This window comes from Anopheles coluzzii, chromosome 3, assembly GCF_943734685.1.
Source record: "Anopheles coluzzii chromosome 3, AcolN3, whole genome shotgun sequence".
Classification (NCBI taxonomy): Eukaryota; Metazoa; Arthropoda; class Insecta; order Diptera; family Culicidae; genus Anopheles; species Anopheles coluzzii.
Genome location: NC_064671.1, coordinates 42,952,714 through 42,971,977, shown reverse-complemented (window position 1 = coordinate 42,971,977; position 19,264 = coordinate 42,952,714). Strand labels below are relative to the sequence as shown.

General features: G+C 43.7%; 1 protein-coding gene across 2 annotated transcripts in view; it reads right to left on the bottom strand.

Annotated features, from left to right (window-relative positions):
• Positions 1-19,264, bottom strand: part of LOC120956911 (protein WBSCR14 homolog) — a 60,182-nt gene that overhangs the window by 2,631 nt on the left and 38,287 nt on the right. For both annotated transcript variants that reach the window (XM_040378728.2, XM_040378729.2), the window contains 4 exons: positions 3,291-3,420; positions 3,035-3,208; positions 1,138-2,943; positions 494-1,038 (listed from right to left, as the gene is read on the bottom strand). In XM_040378728.2, the coding sequence (XP_040234662.2) occupies positions 494-1,038; positions 1,138-2,943; positions 3,035-3,208; positions 3,291-3,420 (2,655 nt within the window). The remainder of the gene's footprint in view (positions 1-493; positions 1,039-1,137; positions 2,944-3,034; positions 3,209-3,290; positions 3,421-19,264) is intronic.

Sequence of the window (19,264 nt, the reverse complement as noted above, 5' to 3'; positions counted from 1 at the left end):
GCATGATTCGGAATTGGCTTCGAAATCAGATTCAGTATCGAAATGGGAGCCGGTTTCGGCATCTCCATAAGAATCAACGTTTGGAACGACGTTACATATTGGTCGCCGCCAAGAATTCAAATATATTTTTGAACGATCCATTCTCATGGAGATTCCCGGACTGATTTCGTTTCTGAAACTTCTTATTTCAATTCAAGAACTGATTCTCATTCCGGAGCTAATTACAATGCTGGAGACAAGTCTGATTGCATTACCAGAGCAAATTGCGATTCCCAGGTCAATTCCGATTCCGTAGCCGATTTTGATTTCGGAGCCGATTCCAATTCTAGATCGGCTCCGTAATTGGTTACGGAATCGGCTCCGGAATCTACATGGATTCGAGCATCCTAATTGGCCCCGGATATGATTCCGAACACGGAATCGAAATCGAGTAGGCCCGATTCCGAGCTCCCACCACTACTCTGGACTGAAGGCTCGTTCGATAAGGTCTTACCTTTGCATTCGGATTCTGTTGCAGCTGCGGTATCAGCGAGTGGAGCGTATCGAACCCATTCTTTATGTTGTACCGGCGCTTCTGTTCCGCGTGAATGTGCCCGGTCCGACGCTGGCTGTCGCTACGGGGGAACTTGCTACCGGCCCCGCCACTGGTGCTGCCGCCCGGCCCAGTCGGCGACAGTGGACCGTCGGTATCGTGTGCAGATTCGGGCGATAGGCTCTGCTGCGACAGTGACATACCACTGGAGGAGGCAAAATTCAGCACGGAGCTCGCTTGGGCTCTCATCGTGCCGCCGCTAGAGGTGCTGGGTGTTGCACTGGACAGCTGATGGTGAAGTTGCTGCTGTTGATGCTGCTGCTGTTGCAGTTGGTGCAACTGAAGCTGGGAGGAAGAGGGTGAAATAGTGCTTCCCATAGACATCGTCTGGTACAGACTGTTCTGCTGTTGCTGTTGCGGCTGCGACTGAGACTGCTGCTGCGTTAAGGTACTTATGGCACTTGATGATGTACTGTGTGATTGTTTACTCAGTAAGGTACTTGCGTCTAGAGGGGGAGGGGAGTAAAATAGAAGATCACCTTAGCGTTGCGCTCTTTGCACTACGTGCACTGTTTGCAATACATTGCTAGTTAATGACTACTTACTATTAGTGGTTAGAAGTTGAGCTAGCAGCGCACTGTTGGTAACGTTCAGCATCGGCTCGCTGGAGGTGGCGTGCAGCGTCGGCGACATGTGCTGCGACGATCCAGCCATGCCGCCAGCCGCACTGCCGGATCCCACCATCCCCATGCCGGGGATGCTGTTAAGGACACCCCCCGTTTGCTGCTTCATGATCATCGAGTTGCTGCGTGTGCGCAGCTTCGCGTTCGCCTTCTGCGACGATTGCTGCTGCTGATGGTAGCGAGGCATCGCGAAATTGTCCCCCTCTTTCGGTGGCAACGGGAAGGTTGCATTAATGGGTAGACTGTTCGAGCGGAACATCTCTTTGGTGGGATGGGGCGGGTGCCGTTTCGCTTGCGTTTGTTGCTGCTGCTGCTGCACGATGCTGGACGACGTAGAAACGATCGATTGCTGTTGCTGCTGCTGCTGTTGCTGGAGCTGCAGATCCTGCAGCTGCTGTTGCGATTGTTCCAGTGCGTTCGACAGTCCAACCGGTGCACCACCGCCGGAGCTTCCGATGCCCGACGCCGCTCCGGACGAACCCGAGGTAGGCTGTAGGACCGTGCCGTGGGGCGGAGACGAGTGACGCATTGCCCGCACACCGCTCGCGTACGAACCACCGGCACCGACTGTTTGGGAAGGAATCTTGTACGGCTGGGGCTGATGCCCGTGGTACGACTTGTAGCTACTGCCCGACTGCGACGCATGCAGGCTGCCGGGAGGTGAGTGTTGCGATGCGGCCAACATTTGGTTGTAGTTTGACGGCCCAGTCGGCATGGAGGTGGAGCGGGGCTGCGCTGGGACCTGCTTGGTTTGCGGCAATGCCGGTACCGGTAGCGATTGGCTGTGCGTCAGCAGTTTGGAGTTGAGGTTTTGCATCAGCAGTACCGATCCGGCAGCCACGTTCGACTGGCCGGCGGTCGGTGCGGTACCCATCTGGGTGGGTGCTCGTACGTTACTACTGCCACCACCACCAGCACCACCGACGATGTTCGTCCCTGCCGGGCTGTTGGAGAGATTGACTGGATTGGTGGCGGCGTTGGAATGGTTGTAGTGTAGCTGCATACTGCTGGGCGTTAAGGATGGCGGTATACCACCCGAGCCCATCTGCAGCATGCCGGAAGGCGCCGTGGCGGCGGAGGAAATGACATTCTGGAAGCCACTGGAAGCGTTGCTTCCATAGGGACCGCCACTAGCCGTAGCACCGAGCACCGCATTGCTGCCAGCCGTTTGGCCCATGTGCGGTTGCGAGACCATATTGTACGCCATCGTCTGGTGGGGCGTCGGTGGGTATTTTGGGTCGTAGTTGTGTTTGGGGTACGCACGGGTAAACTTGGACTTAATGCTACGGGCCAGCTCGTCGGCACTGCTTCCGCCACCCAATTGATGCTGCTGTTGCTGCTGTTGCTGCTGCTGCTGCTGCTGGGCCGATATCACCTGTGCTATGCTGAGCGAAGTAGCTAGCGACGCTGCCGAACCCTGACTGTTGCTATTCTGCCCGGCACCTCCGATCATCTGATCGGTGATGTACGAGTCAATCGAGTTGGTAAACTGTTGCGCAATGGAGGATTGCACTGCAGCAGAAGAGATCGAAGCGGACGATCCACCGCCCGGGGGTTGCAACGATTGGGCGTACAGTTTGGCCGAGTACTGTAGGGCGGCCGGTGGTTGCTGCTGTATGCAGCCGGTCGCTTGATGCGCTTGGCTCGTCTGCTGATGGTTGCCGGAGACGCCCAGTGTCTCCGGCGCTTCCTGTATGCTATTACCAGCGTTGGTTAGTTGGTTGGACCCTGGCGGAAGGGGATAAAAGCGGAAATTAATTACAGTACATTAGTGCGATTGCTCTACGATGAGTGACATAGTGCGGTCCAGTTCACCTACCGAGTGTGTAGTTGTATTCGATTGCTTTCAGCAGATCGTCTGACGCTTCTTCCGGTACGGGGGCAAGTCGTGGGAAGTTCAGAAAGTCTAGGTCCAAATCCATTAAATCATCTAGATTTGGCTGCAGGGGGCCCAAGCTGGGCTGTATGAAGTCGGCCCGACCCGCGCCACGAGCTGAAAAGGGACGTAAGATTTGTCCAATGCTTCGCAAACGTAGATCGACGGAACTTCCCCGCTAAATACGATAGACACTTACCTATCTCTCGAGAATCGGGAAACGGATACTGGGCAAGTGTGGAGAACAGCGTATCCGTGGGCATATTATCGGTAATCATAAATATATCATTGCTGATCGGGGACCACTCCAAGAAGTCTAATTCGCTAGTCTGTAACGAGAGCAGAAGGGGAAGTTGCGTTCATGAGTATGTAAAGCGAAGAAAGAAACATTTATGTTTATTTTTTCTGTTGGAATCTCTTCTTCTTCTTCTTTGGCTCAACAACCGTTGTCGGTCAAGGCCTGCCTGTACCACTTGTGGGCTTGGCTTTTAGTGACTAATTGATTTCCCCCCATCGCAGGATAGTCAGTCCTACGTATGGCGGCACGGTCTATTTGCGGATTGAACCCATGACGGGCATGTTGTTAAGTCGTACGAATTGACGACTGTACTACGAGACCGGCGAATATTCTGTTGGAATATCGGTTTAATATCTAAAGTATTGATAAAACCCAGCACAAAAACAAGGCTGGTTGCGGATGATTTTAAAAAGGTAAAAGAGCCACTGTGTAAACAGCAAAGAACTATATACGCCTAGCGAACCGTACTTTACCGATCACTGAGCTAGACTGATCACTCAACTACGAAAACAGAACGAAAAGTAAAAAATCAATCCATCAATATTCAATGTAACGTTGGGCACATTTCGACAAAGCTTCATAAAACATTCAATCCCCTCTGACAGAGGAAATCTATAAATTGCATGAACCAAAAAATGGATCAATTCTCTTCAGTGTAGCTTTGTAGCAGAAAAAACATGCATGTGCTTAACAACCTGCGAATGCTAATTCGCTGTCTGCAGTTCGTTGGCCAACTTTCCATACAAAATCAGGCTGAAGAGGACGGTTTGTTTCGGAGCACCCGGCATGCGACACCAAAGTTTGTCCTTTCCTTTACCGTATCCGTGCTGGCCTGCAGTTATTTAATGCATTGCAGCATCGATGATTATGATAAGCTTTCCGTGGACGGTATCATTTGGCCACTTGTTTACGTCGTTCATAACGCTACGTTCTTTGCTGTATTTTGTGCTCTTCCGTGGCAAACGTATCGACACCGAGATCGACTTGCAGCGGCTCTGAACACACTGCGCCAAAACGAGCTGAGCTTGATCGATCTAACTGGCAGTGTCACGGACTATCGCGTGGTGAAGCTTTTGGCGGTTGTAATTGTGTGTAATACAGTGTGCTTTCACATAATCTTTCAAGTGTACTATATTACTAAAACCCACTCTCCCGATGAACTGTTCTTGTCCGTGTACATTGTGGATTGTACTTTTATGTACTTTGATGTGGTGATTGAGCTGGTGCTAGGACTGTGCGACTGTTTGTTGTTAATTGCACACCTCCAGCTCGAACGTTTGGTGTGGATAGTAAAGAATCGCGATCAAGCTGCTATGTCGATTGATCGTGTGCTTCTGACGTATGTTACTACGTACAATAGCATTGCGGCCGTATTGGGCGATCATTTATGTTCGTACTTTGGGCCGCTTGTTCTGCTGCATTGTTCGTATACGTGCTTGGAAGCAGCGATATGCATACTGGACACAAACCGTCACATAATCAACATTGATGGTATCATGAGTATCGTCGCAAACATTCTGTGGCCGTTGAGTGATTTGAAAAAGCTGTCTGCAGTATTTCTGCTCGGCGAAGGAGTCAACCGGATGGTAAGTCGTCCATACAGATAAAACAAAACTGTGGTGGAAAGTTGTCGTAATATTTGGTACAACTATTGGAATTAGCAGTCAGTAGCATAGTCAGCCGGGGGAGCTTTGAAGGCAAGATACTCAAGTGACAGCTGTTCCACGAGAACGGTCCTCAATGGTTGTACCACGGGACAGACACATGACATGGTACAACCCCTTCCCAATACAGCACCAGAGGTCCAAGGTCACATGACGGTGAAGTTCTCGGAATTAATCAACAGCCCACATTGCCAAATGGGATTAATTTAGGACACATGGCTTTTACTCATAGATGATTAATAGGGTAGAAAGGGGATGGGAAATGGTGGAATGCATTACCTTAGTATCTCTTTCACTAGAAAACGGAGCACACGTGCGTTGGAGGTGCAAATCTTTTGGGAAAGTTGTTTACATTACTATGCACGTGTTCGACAACATACACGTATTATTGCGCTCGTTGCAATTTTTGGGGTTGATTTCCGTGCAAAAGTGTCAATGTAGCGATCACCGTTCTGGTTCCAACCCCTTTAAGAGCACCAATAATGCAGCACCAAAGTTTATGATTCTCTTCGCCCTTTCCTTGCTGACGAGTGGACATTCGATTTTTCGTGGCACCATCGATAATTCCGTGATAGACGCGCTCGATCAGGGCACCATTTGGCCGTTCGTGTATCTTGTGCACCAAATAACGCTGTGCGTCGCTTTGTGTGCTTTCCCGTGGCAAACGTTTTGGCAGCGAAAGCGGCTGTCAGCCGCTATGAATATCCTTGCCCAAAACGAGATAAATCTGATCGCCCGTACCGGCGTTCGAACGGACTACCGCATCGTCAGCTGGTCGGCGATCGCTATCGTCTGCAATGGGATGTGTCTGCATTTGTTTTTTCAAGTGTTTTACATCGTTCAATATGGCGGCATGGACAAACCCTTCCTTCCGTTGTACATCACGAGCTGTGCCTTTATGTACGTAGATCTGGCAATGGAGCTGGTGCTAGGACTATGCGACTGTTTATTGCTAATCGTCCGCCTGCAGCTACAACGTTTGGTGTGCAGTGCACAAAATCTTGGACGGAGCGGAGATAAAGAGGACGATTTTCTTACGTTTTATGGTACTATGTACTGCAAGATTGCCGTTGTACTGAGCGATCATTTGGGTCCCTACTTTGGGCTCATTATTCTGATGCATTGTTCGTACGTCTGCTTTGAGGCGGCTATTTGCATACTGGGTATGTATGATCTGCTTTTAAATAACAACAGTTCTGGTTTGCTTTACCTGGTTTATATCATTTGGCCGTTGAGTGATATCAAAAAGATTATGATACTTTTTCTGCTAAGCGAGCAAGTTAACCGGTTGGTAAGTATTGGTTGGATGTCGAACAAGTTCAACTATTCTAGGTAGTTGGTGCACGATTTTTACAGTAAGAAACTTTATGATTTCTAAGTAAAATGCGACATATGGGCATCACCTTCCTACACAGCACAAAATCAACAACTATTCCATCAATGTTTAATATCGATTTATGTTTCCCTAGAAGTGTAGCATTTCATAAAACATTCAAACTGCCCTTAGATGAACAGCGAACATAGCCATCAATAACTATTTTTCGGAGAGATAAAGCACCCAAAAGCGATACAAAAAAGAATTACCTTGCAGTGCGGGTTTGTGCCAAACATAGTTGAACATGTTTGAGAACATACACGCGTTACTGCGCTCCTTGCAATGGGTCGGTCAGCTTTCTATCCAAAATCACGCAGAAGAAGACGGTTTGTTTCGAAGTACCCGGCATGCGACATCTAAGTTTACCCTTTCCTTTATCGTGTCTATGGTGGCTAGCAGTCACTTAATATATCGTGGTGTCAAAGACTATGATCAGCTTTCCGTGGACGGTATAATTTGGCCATTGATATACGTGGTACATTATGCTATGCTATGCACTGTCCTTTGTTCTTTGCCGTTGCAAACGTTCAGGCAACGAGATCGCCTTGCAGCAGCCCTGAACACGCTGCACCAAAACGAGCTGAGCTTGATCGATCTAACTGGCAGTGTCACGGACTATCGCGTGGTGAAGCTTTTGGTGTTCGTAATCCTGTCTAATGGAGTTATCTTTCATGTATTCTTTCATGCGTACTATATCATTAAAAACACTGGTAGTGATACGTACTTTCTTGTGTACATGGTGAGCTGTACTTTTATGTATTTTGATCTGGTGATCGAGTTGGTGCTAGGACTGTGCGACTGTTTGTTGCTAATTGCACGCCTACAGCTCGAACGTTTGGTGTGGATCGTTAAGAACCGCAATGATACTGTTGATTCGATTGATCGTGTGCTTCTGACTTACGTTTCTATGTACAACAACATAACGAATGTATTAAGAAACAATTTAACCCCATACTTTGGACCGATAATTCTACTGCACTCATCGTACGTATGCCTAGAAGCCGCCGTATGCATACTCGATATAAACAGCTACTTGGCCAGGAAGAATCGTCCATCCATGATGGTCATCCTCGCAAATATACTGTGGCCTTTGAGTGATGTGAAAAAGTTGGCGGCAATTTTTCTGCTTGGCGAAGGAGTGAACGGTATGGTAAGTGTACAACTCTCTCTCTCTCTGTCTCCGGTAGATTCTGGCCACTGCAGACATCGCGAGTGTCTGTTTGCTGACATTGTTCAAGCAACAGCTGCACCTTAGACAAAAATAATTAGCACCGTTGATGTGTAAATAAATATTATATGTAATTTTCTTTGCATTGTAGCACAGACGGGGGAGAGACAGTTTTAGTCTCCTCTTGGATAAACAATTTCATTTGTAGCTCAGAACTGTCAGTGCGCACAAGTGTTGCAGTACAAAATCATGGACGTGTTCGATAACATTCGAGGCTTAATTCGCTGCCTTCGACTTTTAGGCCTATTTTCCATACACCAATACCGGCACACAGGCAATACGTTCGAATGCAGTCGAAATGCAGCTTTGAAATTTGTCATCTTCCTCACGATTACCTTAGCATGCAGTGGCTATTCAATGTATCGCAACATTCTCGATTACCCTGCTATGGCAGCCATGAACAATACGTCAATCGAGCCTTTCTTTTACATCGCACACACCATTACCGTTTGTGTAGTGTTATGTGTCCTGCCAGTGCAAACCGTAGGCCGGCGGCATCAGCTCGCCTATCTTATGAACATACTAATCAAAAATGAAGAAGATCTAGTGAAGCTGACGAGTGGCGGGCGTAGTACTAACTATCGCCTCGTTACACTGCTTGCAACCGTTTGCCTTTGGAATGGATTGCTTTTTCATGTGTTCTTTCATTTCTACTATATTGATGAATTTCGCCACTTTGGCGATCGATTTGTATCGATGTACATTGTGAGCTGCTTCTTTATGTACATCGATCTGGCGATGGAGTTGCTGCTGGGACTGTGCGGTTGTTTGCTGCTGGTTGCGCAGCTGCAGCTTGGACGTTTAGCGCAAGCCGCGAGAGAATTCGACTATGGCGTCGATTCACCGGAAAGATTCTTTTTCCGCTATGGAGTTATACATAATCGTACTGCGTTTGCGATAAGAGACCATCTGAGTCATTACTTCGGTCCTATGTTGGCAGTGTTCTGTACCTATGTATCCCTAGAGGTGGCTATTTGTCTTTTAGCGATCGTCAACAGCATGACCAATCCTATGGGACAGTCGAAGTTTTACATTGTGGTAGTGGTTCTGTGGCCGTTAACTGATGTTAAAAAACTGTTTGCTGTGATTTTGCTCAGTGAGAGGACAAAACAGGTGGTAAGTTGTTTAGTTGAAGATCAATTTTACTAGTAAGAAACAAAATTGTTACACAAATTCCACGGATTTTGACGCTTCGACATGCGGTTTGCATATTTAAAGGTGAGATCGCTTGTCTGTACTTTGTAATGGGCATATAGATCAATTTTGTCTTGTCGATTCGTCCATTATGTATTCGTCCAATATGGTAATGACCTAGGAGATGTCTTTAGTCTACGTACAATGATGATGCATTAGCGAATGCATAATGAAAGGCATATTCAGCTACTAATGTTCTGTTTGTAACACCAGCCACGAATAAAACGTTTGCTCCTTTGTCAGAATAATTGTGTACACGTGAAGTGATTTGGCATATTTTCAAACATTTTTATAATTTGTTCCTCAAATGAAGTGGGTGCAAACGATTCTTAATAACTTAAGCACCATCGGTGTAGCGTTGGCCAGGTACGACGGAGAACAGTGTTCGTATCGGCGTCCAACTACGCACCAATGTGTTACCCACTTTCTGCTCGTACTGTTCAGCATTGGGTTTTTGCTGTACTGCATATGGGAACAGTACAGTATCTTTGCGATGGCAATTTATGCATTCGACGATGCCACCTTTATCCTAAGTACGGCAAGCTTTATTGTGGCTTGGTTTGTTGTTCCTCTGGTCAGCTGCGCCAGAGGTGATCGGTTGATTTACACGCTGAACAATCTGCTAGAAAACGATACCGATCTTAGCCGCTTACACGCAATACAAAGCTCCGTCCGATTGTCCTACCGGCAGGCGAAATGGTTCGGTCGGATGATGCAGTACGAAAGCATTGCGTGCTGTCTGCTACTAAGCGCCGGCTATACGATACTGTACAGCTTCCAGCCAGAAGCATGGTATCTGTACTTGACGATTGGTATTTATCTATACGAGGACCTTTGTTTGTCATGGTTGTTCGGCTTTTACTCCACGATCATGATGCACTGCGTAGATCAGTTGTCGTATGCAGCGCAGCTGTTACAAGAAGACCACGCGCATACACTGGATGAACGTGTGCGAGTGTTCTGTAAGACATATGAGCGGGTCTGCCGAGCGGTGGCGAGGTCATTTTTCGAATATACTGGACCAGTCATAGCAACTTTTTGTACGTTAGTTATGTTTGAAGGATCACTCAAGCTGTACCACGTGTACGACGTATTCATAAGGGGTGTGAACGAAATCGTTTGGACAGAACATATGCTAAACGTTATTGAATGTTTGTGGTTGTGCTTTGATGTAAAGAAACTGTTCATCGTGATGTATATAAGTGGAATGCTGCAACAAAAGGTAAGCATACAGAAGGGTGAATCGTGAGGGAAGACAATTGTACCAAGAACGGGCGTACAATCGCTGTTGGCAACTAATTTCAAGGCACGAACAGGATAGCAAGGAGCCTTAATACCTAATACTTAATTATTCTAAATGCCCACCATCTACTGTCGAGAGACAGTTGATTGATCGTACTATATTTGTTGTGTTAAATTATGCAACCAATCACTACGTGACAGAAATACTCTTGCAATGATATGGTACATCAATTTGTTAGATGCTCTAACGACACCAGGTTCGGACGTGCTGTTGATACACGATCTTGAAAGTGCACGTATACGTGAATTAGTTCCTATAAATTGTTTCCTCATATTTAGTTATCCGAATGGAGTGTCTTCAAATTATGTTTCAAAGCTTGAGTGCGCTAGGCATGACTTTGGTTAGATACGACGTACGGCATCGATCTTATAGCAAACCGACTTCCTTTCAATTTTCTGTACAGTTGCTGTACTCACTTTGCTGCATCACTTTCACGTCGTTTCGCGTATGGGTGCAATTTTCAGTGCATTCGCAGATAGAGCACGAAATGCTGGAAAATATATCCTTCATTGTTTCTACCGCGAGCTTTTGCATTATTTGGATGGTGGTTCCACTGTACGCTTATGCGCGATGCTCTCGGTTGGTCCACGCATTAAACAGTCTGCAGGCGAACGATGCAGAGCTAGGTCACGTAATTACGTTGTCTTATCGGCGAGTGAAATGTTTTGCCTGTTTCATCCAGCTCGATGGTGTCTTATGCTGTCTATTACTAAGCACTGGGTATACAATAGCGTTTTGGTACCAGGGACAGCCATGGTATATGTTTTTAAACATCGGCATATATATCTACGAAGATTTGTGTTTGTCGTGGCTGTTTGGAATTTACTCGGCGATCATGTTGTTCTGTGTCGCACAGTTATCCTGTGCTGCAAAGTTATTACAAAGCGATTACTATCATTCCGACACATTGGAGACACGGCTGCGACTGTTCTGTCGGACGTACGATCGTGTTTGCACGAGGGTGGCGCAACCATTTTACGAGTACTGTGGGCCAGTCGTGGCAACCTTTTGTCCGTTATTAATTTTTGAAGGATCGCTAAAACTGTTCCACGCGTACGATGTATTCAAAAGAAGTACGTATAGAACCGTTTGGACCGAGCAGTTGTTGAGCGCTTCAGAATGGCTGTGGTTGTCGTTTGACGTCAAAAAACTGTTCGTCGTGCTGTACGTGAGTGAAGTGTTAAAGCAAAAGGTAAGCAATACGCAAGCGATGTGAGGGTTTATGGAATTAACGCAGGTCGTAAAAGTAATAGGCATGGTATTTAAATAATTAATCGTTAATATGCCAACTAAGTGATTAGTGTTGATAGTGTGCTATCAATTATAGATATGTCTGAAGACTAAAAAAAAGGGAGGAAGAACACCGCAAGAATAATGCGAACTAACACACTACCCCGTGATGGTGATGCTATGATGCGTGAGAATCCGTTTGGATGTTCTTGAGTTCCTAAACTAAAACATGAATAATTGCAGAACAATCGAGCATCTTGTCCATCTGTCTTGCGTTAGTGTTCCAGTTTTGGAATAAACCAAGAAAAGCTACCAGGCTTGTCATGAGATTACCAGACATCCTCGTCAGATGATTGATTATTGTTGTAAGCGTATCATTACTTATGGATACACTTGACAACTCAGCATACACCTCTTGAACCAATAATAACAACACTTCGAGGCCTAAGGACTACAGTGAACGACAGAAAAGTGTGAATATCGTTATAAGTTAACATACAACCATGTGGTGCCTACGAATACATTTACAGTGCATGGAGAAGCTAGGTTTAACCATGGTCAAGTACGACCCTGGAAAGCATACTTTCATCAGTGTGCCGTACGCACCCTTAAAGTTTGCCTGCCTGTTTACTGCAGCTTTGGTTAGCTCTGGCTATCTGCTATGGCGCAGCCCCTTAGACTATATCGTGTACAAATTGGACACCCGAATGTTCGATATAACTATCTTCATCATCAACACGACCATTTCGTGCACCCTCTGTTTGATTCTCCCATTGCAATGCTACTACAAACATCGCCAACTCTCCAGCAGTTTGAATGCATTGCTGAAAAACGATTCCATTCTTCGGCAGGCGATACTTGAAATGGGTGGAAAGCCACTCTGCTATAAAGAAGCGACCATTTTTTCCCGCATCATGCGATGGGATGGAATTGTCTGTGTTAGTTTCTTTTTCTGCAGCTATTTCATTAAAAGCTGGTCGAAATGTAATTTCGTTCACATCCAGTTTTCTGTGTGTATTTATTTGGCAACCGATTTAGCCCTCGATTGGACATTAGGGCTGTGTTGTGTGATGATACTTGTCGGAATAGCGCAGCTTTCTCACATCTTTGATTTGTTAAAAATAGCATCTATCAGACGTACCATCGCATTAGAACGGATCTGGCCTCCGTTATGGCAAGTGTACGATCGTGTGACGATCGATGTACGCAAAGATCTAAGCCAATACTATGGCCCAATTGTGTTATTGTTTTCGTGCATGATTGGACTGGAAAGTGCAGTAAAGATGATTGATGTTGGAGGAGCATTAAACGATGGTACTGGAGATCTTACCATACTTATACTTGGATGTTTATGGTTACTCTTTGACATCAAGAAGCTTATTGTTCTATTGCTGATAAGTGAGCATTTGAAGCAGAAGGTAAGCATTTGATATACATAAAAGAAACGTATAAAATAAATAATCCCATTGAAAAAAAGATCGATTGATTTCCAGAATCGTTCCTTTTTTCAATACATCGGTCGTAACGTAATGTGTCAATCAAAAGGGGAATTCTAGTTTTTGTTATGTTTACTACACATTATTAATATCGCGTATTGCAATGAGATTGATTAATGGCACCGTAAACATATCGTCTATAACAGTATGTTGCTGTTCCGCACTCTGAACGAACCATGGCTGCTTCATCATTCGCCGAACTGATACGACCGATGATCAACACGGCCTGTACATTGGGTGTTAGTTACGTGAAGCAATGTCCTTCCACTAGTGATCGTTTTGTTATTTCCAAGTCACCCACCATCAAATTTGGATTTTGGATTGTAATCTTACTGGCAATGGGCTGTTATTTGCTTATCCGCACCAAGCAGGATGTGTTGGAACGCTCGCAGAAAGAAAGCTACTTTGACTATGCGCTGTTCTTTGTGAGCAACTTGATGCTCGTTTTGAGCGTACTGCAAATGGTATATTATGGATACACGCGGAAACATGTGCAACTTGAGTTGCTGAACAGTACAATTGGCATTGAACGAGAGCTAACGGTGTTATTAAAACGAAAAATCAATTACGGTGTTATTGTGCAGTTTACCAAATGGCTGACGATATGGACTATCTTTTTCTACGCAATAATCATGCATACGCTGTATGTGTTTGACCATCTCCGTTACAATACGTTCATTTTAATGTACATCGAGACCTTGCTGTTGCTGTACGCTAACAATTGCATAGAGTTTACGATCATTATCTGCTGTACAACGCAGATGACTCTGTGTCGGTATCTGAAAGATTTGATGAATGCTTTGGAAACAAAAAAGCTTCCCCTTGCCTCCGAATTGTATATGTATTTTAAACTAATCGATCGCATAACAGTATTGATAAACTTTCATCTTAGCCAAATTTATGGATCATTTGTGGTATTTCATTGTATGTATGTACTGTTTGAAAGTGCATCGATCTGGTTTTCGTTCTTGAGTGCGTCGTCGAGCATGCAGTTTCAAATAGTGAACGAAGAATCGAATCTGATGTTGGTGTCCTACATTCTATGGTTCTTGAGTGATTCAAAGAATGTTCTGCTAGTGGCAATTTCGTCGTCCTTGTTGCAGCAAAAGGTAATCAATACATGATAATTTTATTGATTGCAATGGAGAAGTTTATTGGAACTCGAAGCATTGGTTATTGAATAAAATATATTTAAATAAATATTTGAATGTTTAACACGATATAATCTTTGTTTTAAAAAAATAACATCGGAGCGAACAGTACTCAAAAACTATTTTACATACAGTGAAACCCCTCATAACGAGTACCCGTTATAACGAGTTTTTCGTATAACGAGCAAATCAAAATGCTCTACAAATACCCCTCTCAGCGAGTAAAACCTCGCATAACGAGCAATTTCATGTTTGTTTAGTTTCAATACTAAGAATCGTTAAATATCAAGCTTTTCCATAAGGGTTAGTATATAAGTGTGGAGGAAAAGTGTAAGGGAGGTGACACATTAACGCCCACTGGCAGTCCAAAACTCACTAAGTCATACAAATATCGAAAAAAGCCGTGGGCGCGACCACTCCAGATAACTCTTTACAGGTCAGATAGCGAAGCTGTGAGTTTTTCTGAGAGTTACTTTTTATTTGACAATTAAAGGAGCCTTTCTTCGGGCCCGGCCGTGGAAGTAAACAGGATGTGGATTTTTACTGTATAGGGTACATCCCTAAGAAGCGTGTGTCACAAGTGTGATGTATATTGATGACTGTGCTTGCATGCATTCTTGATTTACTTGCGGGTGAAGGCTAGAATTTCGAAACGAAGAATTGATCAATCCATTACAGTTGCCTATTGAAGGTGTTCCGTATATTTGTGATGCATAAAAGCTCTATATACCTGCATTTTTCTTGACCTGAAACCAATTATTTTACTTTTCATACAAATTGTGTAAAAAAGAGCCTCCCACATAACGAGTTTTTCGGAACGGATTAAACTCGTTATGAGGGATTCCACTGTAGTAGAATTTGCAAGATATGATGTGTATAACGATCGAGGACATGACATCATAGAACCAAAGCGGTTGTATCGTCTAATACAGGGATCTAAAACTTTTTACTTCGCCGGCTACATTACTTCGCGAGTGCCGTTGGTACCCTTTGGTACCCTTTGATAATTATGTTTAAATCTCGTTTTGATAAGAAAATGCTAGTTAAAGATATCAATTTCATTTTGCTATTATTCCTGAGATGGACTTGGACTAAGTTTGATACAGAATATCTAGATCTGCGTACGTGGTGAGAGGCTCTATCCATTCGAGATTAGACACATAACAATCAATTGTCTATCAATCGGATGACTTGCTGACTGTACCAAGAAAACAATCAAGCCCAAAATAATCCAAATAGGTGAGATACGGTGTTGGCTGATTTGGAGACCAAATTGACAGGGGAAATTTACAGACCTACGCGAAATGTGCGTTGCAGTTTCATACACAAATGATTTTAAATCTTTACTGCTTATCCGTGGCTTAATAATTATAATGAGAGAGTATAATATTTGTTAATATAAGTATTTTAAAATCCTTTATTTTATTTTATTTTATTTTTTGTTGAGCATATAACTGTCCATATATAACTTTTCGTACAACAGTGTATTCTACTGACAGTAGTTCTATTGATATACCAAGAATTTGAAATATCATAAATAAGCCTTAGCCAGTTTATGATTCCTACTTTGAAAAATATAACGCATGACTTTTAAGTTGTTAATTTTCGAATAGTTTTAAACGCTTCCATTAATAAGTTTGATACGTTTAAAAAATGGCTAAATGACCTCTGAACGTTTTTTTCTTTAATTTTAAAACAGTGCTTTCGTACAAAAAGTATTGAAAAATTGTTGTTGTGCATGTCTGAAGAACACGGTGGGGCTACGATTTTATCAATGTAAATAATGAAATGTAACTTAAAAAAAATCAGCAACATACGAAACAATTCATAATTGTTAATCAACTTATTTAAATAAGGAAGCGTCATACTACCATGTTCCACAATGTACACGAAGAGGACATTTGAATCGCAGGCCGCTCGTTACGAATATGGGAAGTAAATGAACGTAGTGAGATGTTGATAACAGAAAGGATCGTCAGATGATTAATTACTGTTGAAAGCGTAATTATGGGTACATTGGACTGCTATACACATATATATATAAAGCTCTCAATGCACAGAAAGAACAAGAACAGTTCTAGGGCTGAAGGCTACAGAGCACGTCTGGAAAGTGTGAACCACGTGTACAAGTGAACAGACGCAATGCGTTGCATACGGGTACAACTGGCGTATATGGGAAGGCTAGGTTTAACCATGGTGAAATACGACTCAGAAAAGCATACTTTCAATAGTGTGCAGAACGCTAGATTTAAGTTCAGCTGCCTATTTGCTGTTGCTCTGATTAGCTCAGGCTATCTCATATGGCGCAGTCCCATGGACTACTCCGTGTGTAAGTTTGACAGTAAAATTTTTGATATAACTATTTTCATCATTAACACAATAATTACAAACACCATCTATATTATTCTACCATTGCAATGCTACTGCAAGCATCACCAACTTGCAAACAGTTTGAATGCATTGCTGATAAACGATTCCATTCTTCGGCGACTAGCTCTACTGGTTGGCAAAGAACCACCCTGCTATACAGAAGCGACCTATTTTTCCTTCATCATGCGATGGGATGGAATTGCATGTGTCAGTTTCTTTTTCTGTTCCTACTTTATGAAAAATTGGGTTATTGATGAATTCGTTCACCTCCAGCTTTCCGTATGTATTTATTTAGCGATGGATTTAGCTCTCGGCTGGACACTAGGGCTGTGTTGTGTGGTAATGCTGGTTGGCATAGAGCAGCTTTCTCACATTATTGATTTACTGCTAAAAGCTTCCGACGAGCGAGCCATTGCCCCGGAACTGATCTCACCCATCTTGTGGGATGTGTACGATCGTGTGACGATCCATGTACGCAAAGACCTAAGCCAATACTGTGGTCCTATTGTGGTACTATTCACATCATTGTTCGTACTGGAGTGTGCCATATCGTTGGTTGACTTGGGTGGTTTATTATATGACGGCAGTGATTTAGATATGAGCTTAATCGCAGTTGGAGCTTTATGGTTACTGTTTGATTTCAAGAAGTTTATTGTCCCGTTGCTGTTGAGCGAGTGTTTAAAGCAAAAGGTAAGCATTTTTTTCAATAAAATGTGATCATTGCATTCATATGATGAGTAATTTGACAAACGAAACGTATTAAATTCATCCATCACAGTAAACCAAAAAATAAATCATATGTTCATTGTGTTTATTACGTTATGCGTCAATCAGAATGTAAATAATTGTTTTACGACTTCTAACATCATAATGTAAAGGATTGTTGCGAGATTGATTAATGGCGATAATAGTACATTAACATGTGAAAGTGTCTCGCCGTTCCGCTCTTTGGGTGAGCTTTGGATGCCCGCTTAATTACTACTACGGCTAAGCCGAAACACTGGAGTACGTTGAATATGACTGTGTGCGTTGGGTAAAACATTGTCGGTGCACCGTGTATCGTTTTATTATGTCCAAGTCTCTTACTTGTACCATGAGATTTATAGTTTGTGTTGTAATTTCATTGGTAAGTGGTCGATTTATGCTAATCTGCAACAAGCAGTACAGTAAGATCATCAAAAAACAAGCATATTTAGTCATTAACGCATTCAAACCAAACAAGACTGCTTATTGTTTGGCATAACGACTTATTCTATCATTTTGGTCTATATGAGCTTCCTAGCCTAAAAAGTATCACGTAACTAGATAGATAGTCCTTTGCTACGTCGGGACGGTCTGGGTGGGAATGGAATTCATTCAGGCTTTGTATAGCAGCAAGCGGGACTATCCTATATCGTCTATCTCGTAAGTACAATGTAAGACTTTCTACCCCTAGGAAGCTTCCAAAGCAGAAATACCGCAATGCAATCAATGCACGTGACATATGGTCCAGCTTTCTTTGAAATCGATTACATATGTTGATGCAGCCAGTGGACATACGTCCATTTTCAATTAGTTTGATTAACCTCCTCCCGTCCATCTCTCGTATAGGGCCTTGTGTGTGGCTACCACAATTTTGCTTATTGTTTAACAGGATGTCAAACTTGTTGAAGCGTTATCGACTGCTGTTGGCCGTCGCTTCGATTGGATACCTGATACCGTGTAGCTACAATATCCGTACCGGACTGTTTGACTGTTCCTACCGAAACACGTTGGTTTGTGTATGCAATGTAGTGTTTTTCGGTGGTTTCGTGTGGTATGATTTTGGAATGATACTGAAATTCTACGCCACGCTACCGATAGTGCTGGTGGGAATATTGACGGTCGATGTGACCGTATACAATCTGCTAATATTCTGCATTATCATAAACGCAGTGTACAATCGAGATTGCTTCGTGCAACTGCTGAACAGTCTTTTCGCGCGTGACGATTGGATGCTTGAATCGGTTGCCATGCAAGGATCATCCCAGCAGCGCCGCTCAACGCAAAGCACGGGAGGTTTAGTGTGTTTAATCGTACTGGTATTGCTGTACGCCATGTACAATGCCCTATTTGTCAACGATCACAGCATGGTTTTGATGGACATGATCATTTTGCTTAGATTCTGCTTCATGTTCCTAATACTTGAGCTATACCGGGTGTGTGTACGCATCATCAGAAAGCGTATGAAGCAACTCCAAGTATTGCTAACGCAAATGGAAGAAATCAATACTACCGCCTGTGTCGAACATGTTGTGCACGTGTTTTTGGACCGTTTTCAACGTTACTATTTACTGATCGATAGTGTGAATAAGTGTTTTTCCGTACCGGTAACTCACACACTGCTGCTTATCGTGCTCGAGCGAACTGTAGCAGCGTACGATGTGTTTGAAAATTTAAGGGGAGAGAGTAAAATGATCTTATGGGACTTTTATAGGCTACTGTACAGGCAGGTGTGGGAAATTACGTACATTGTGCTGATGGTGCTGTTGGCAATCAATTGCAATGCAACAAGTTTGCAGGTAATTTACTACAACCAGTTACCAAATGTATGTTCATTTTTTTAGTTGATTCGTCCATTAGCTTTCAGTCATAATCAATACCAGACGTCTACAATTAATCGTTGGGTCTTGATGCGTTCTTTTGATAGCTTCGAAACGTAGATTAACATATGCGTGAGATTAACATTTGCACGCGCTCAAAAGAGGCACATTACATTAATTATTTATTAGCCAGCCACTTCGCCTAACATCCATGAGTTGGTTAAAGTCACCCCTGTATGGCCAGTACAAGAATGACATTCGGATAGTAACATTCTATCATCAAACAGACACGGTTGACATAAT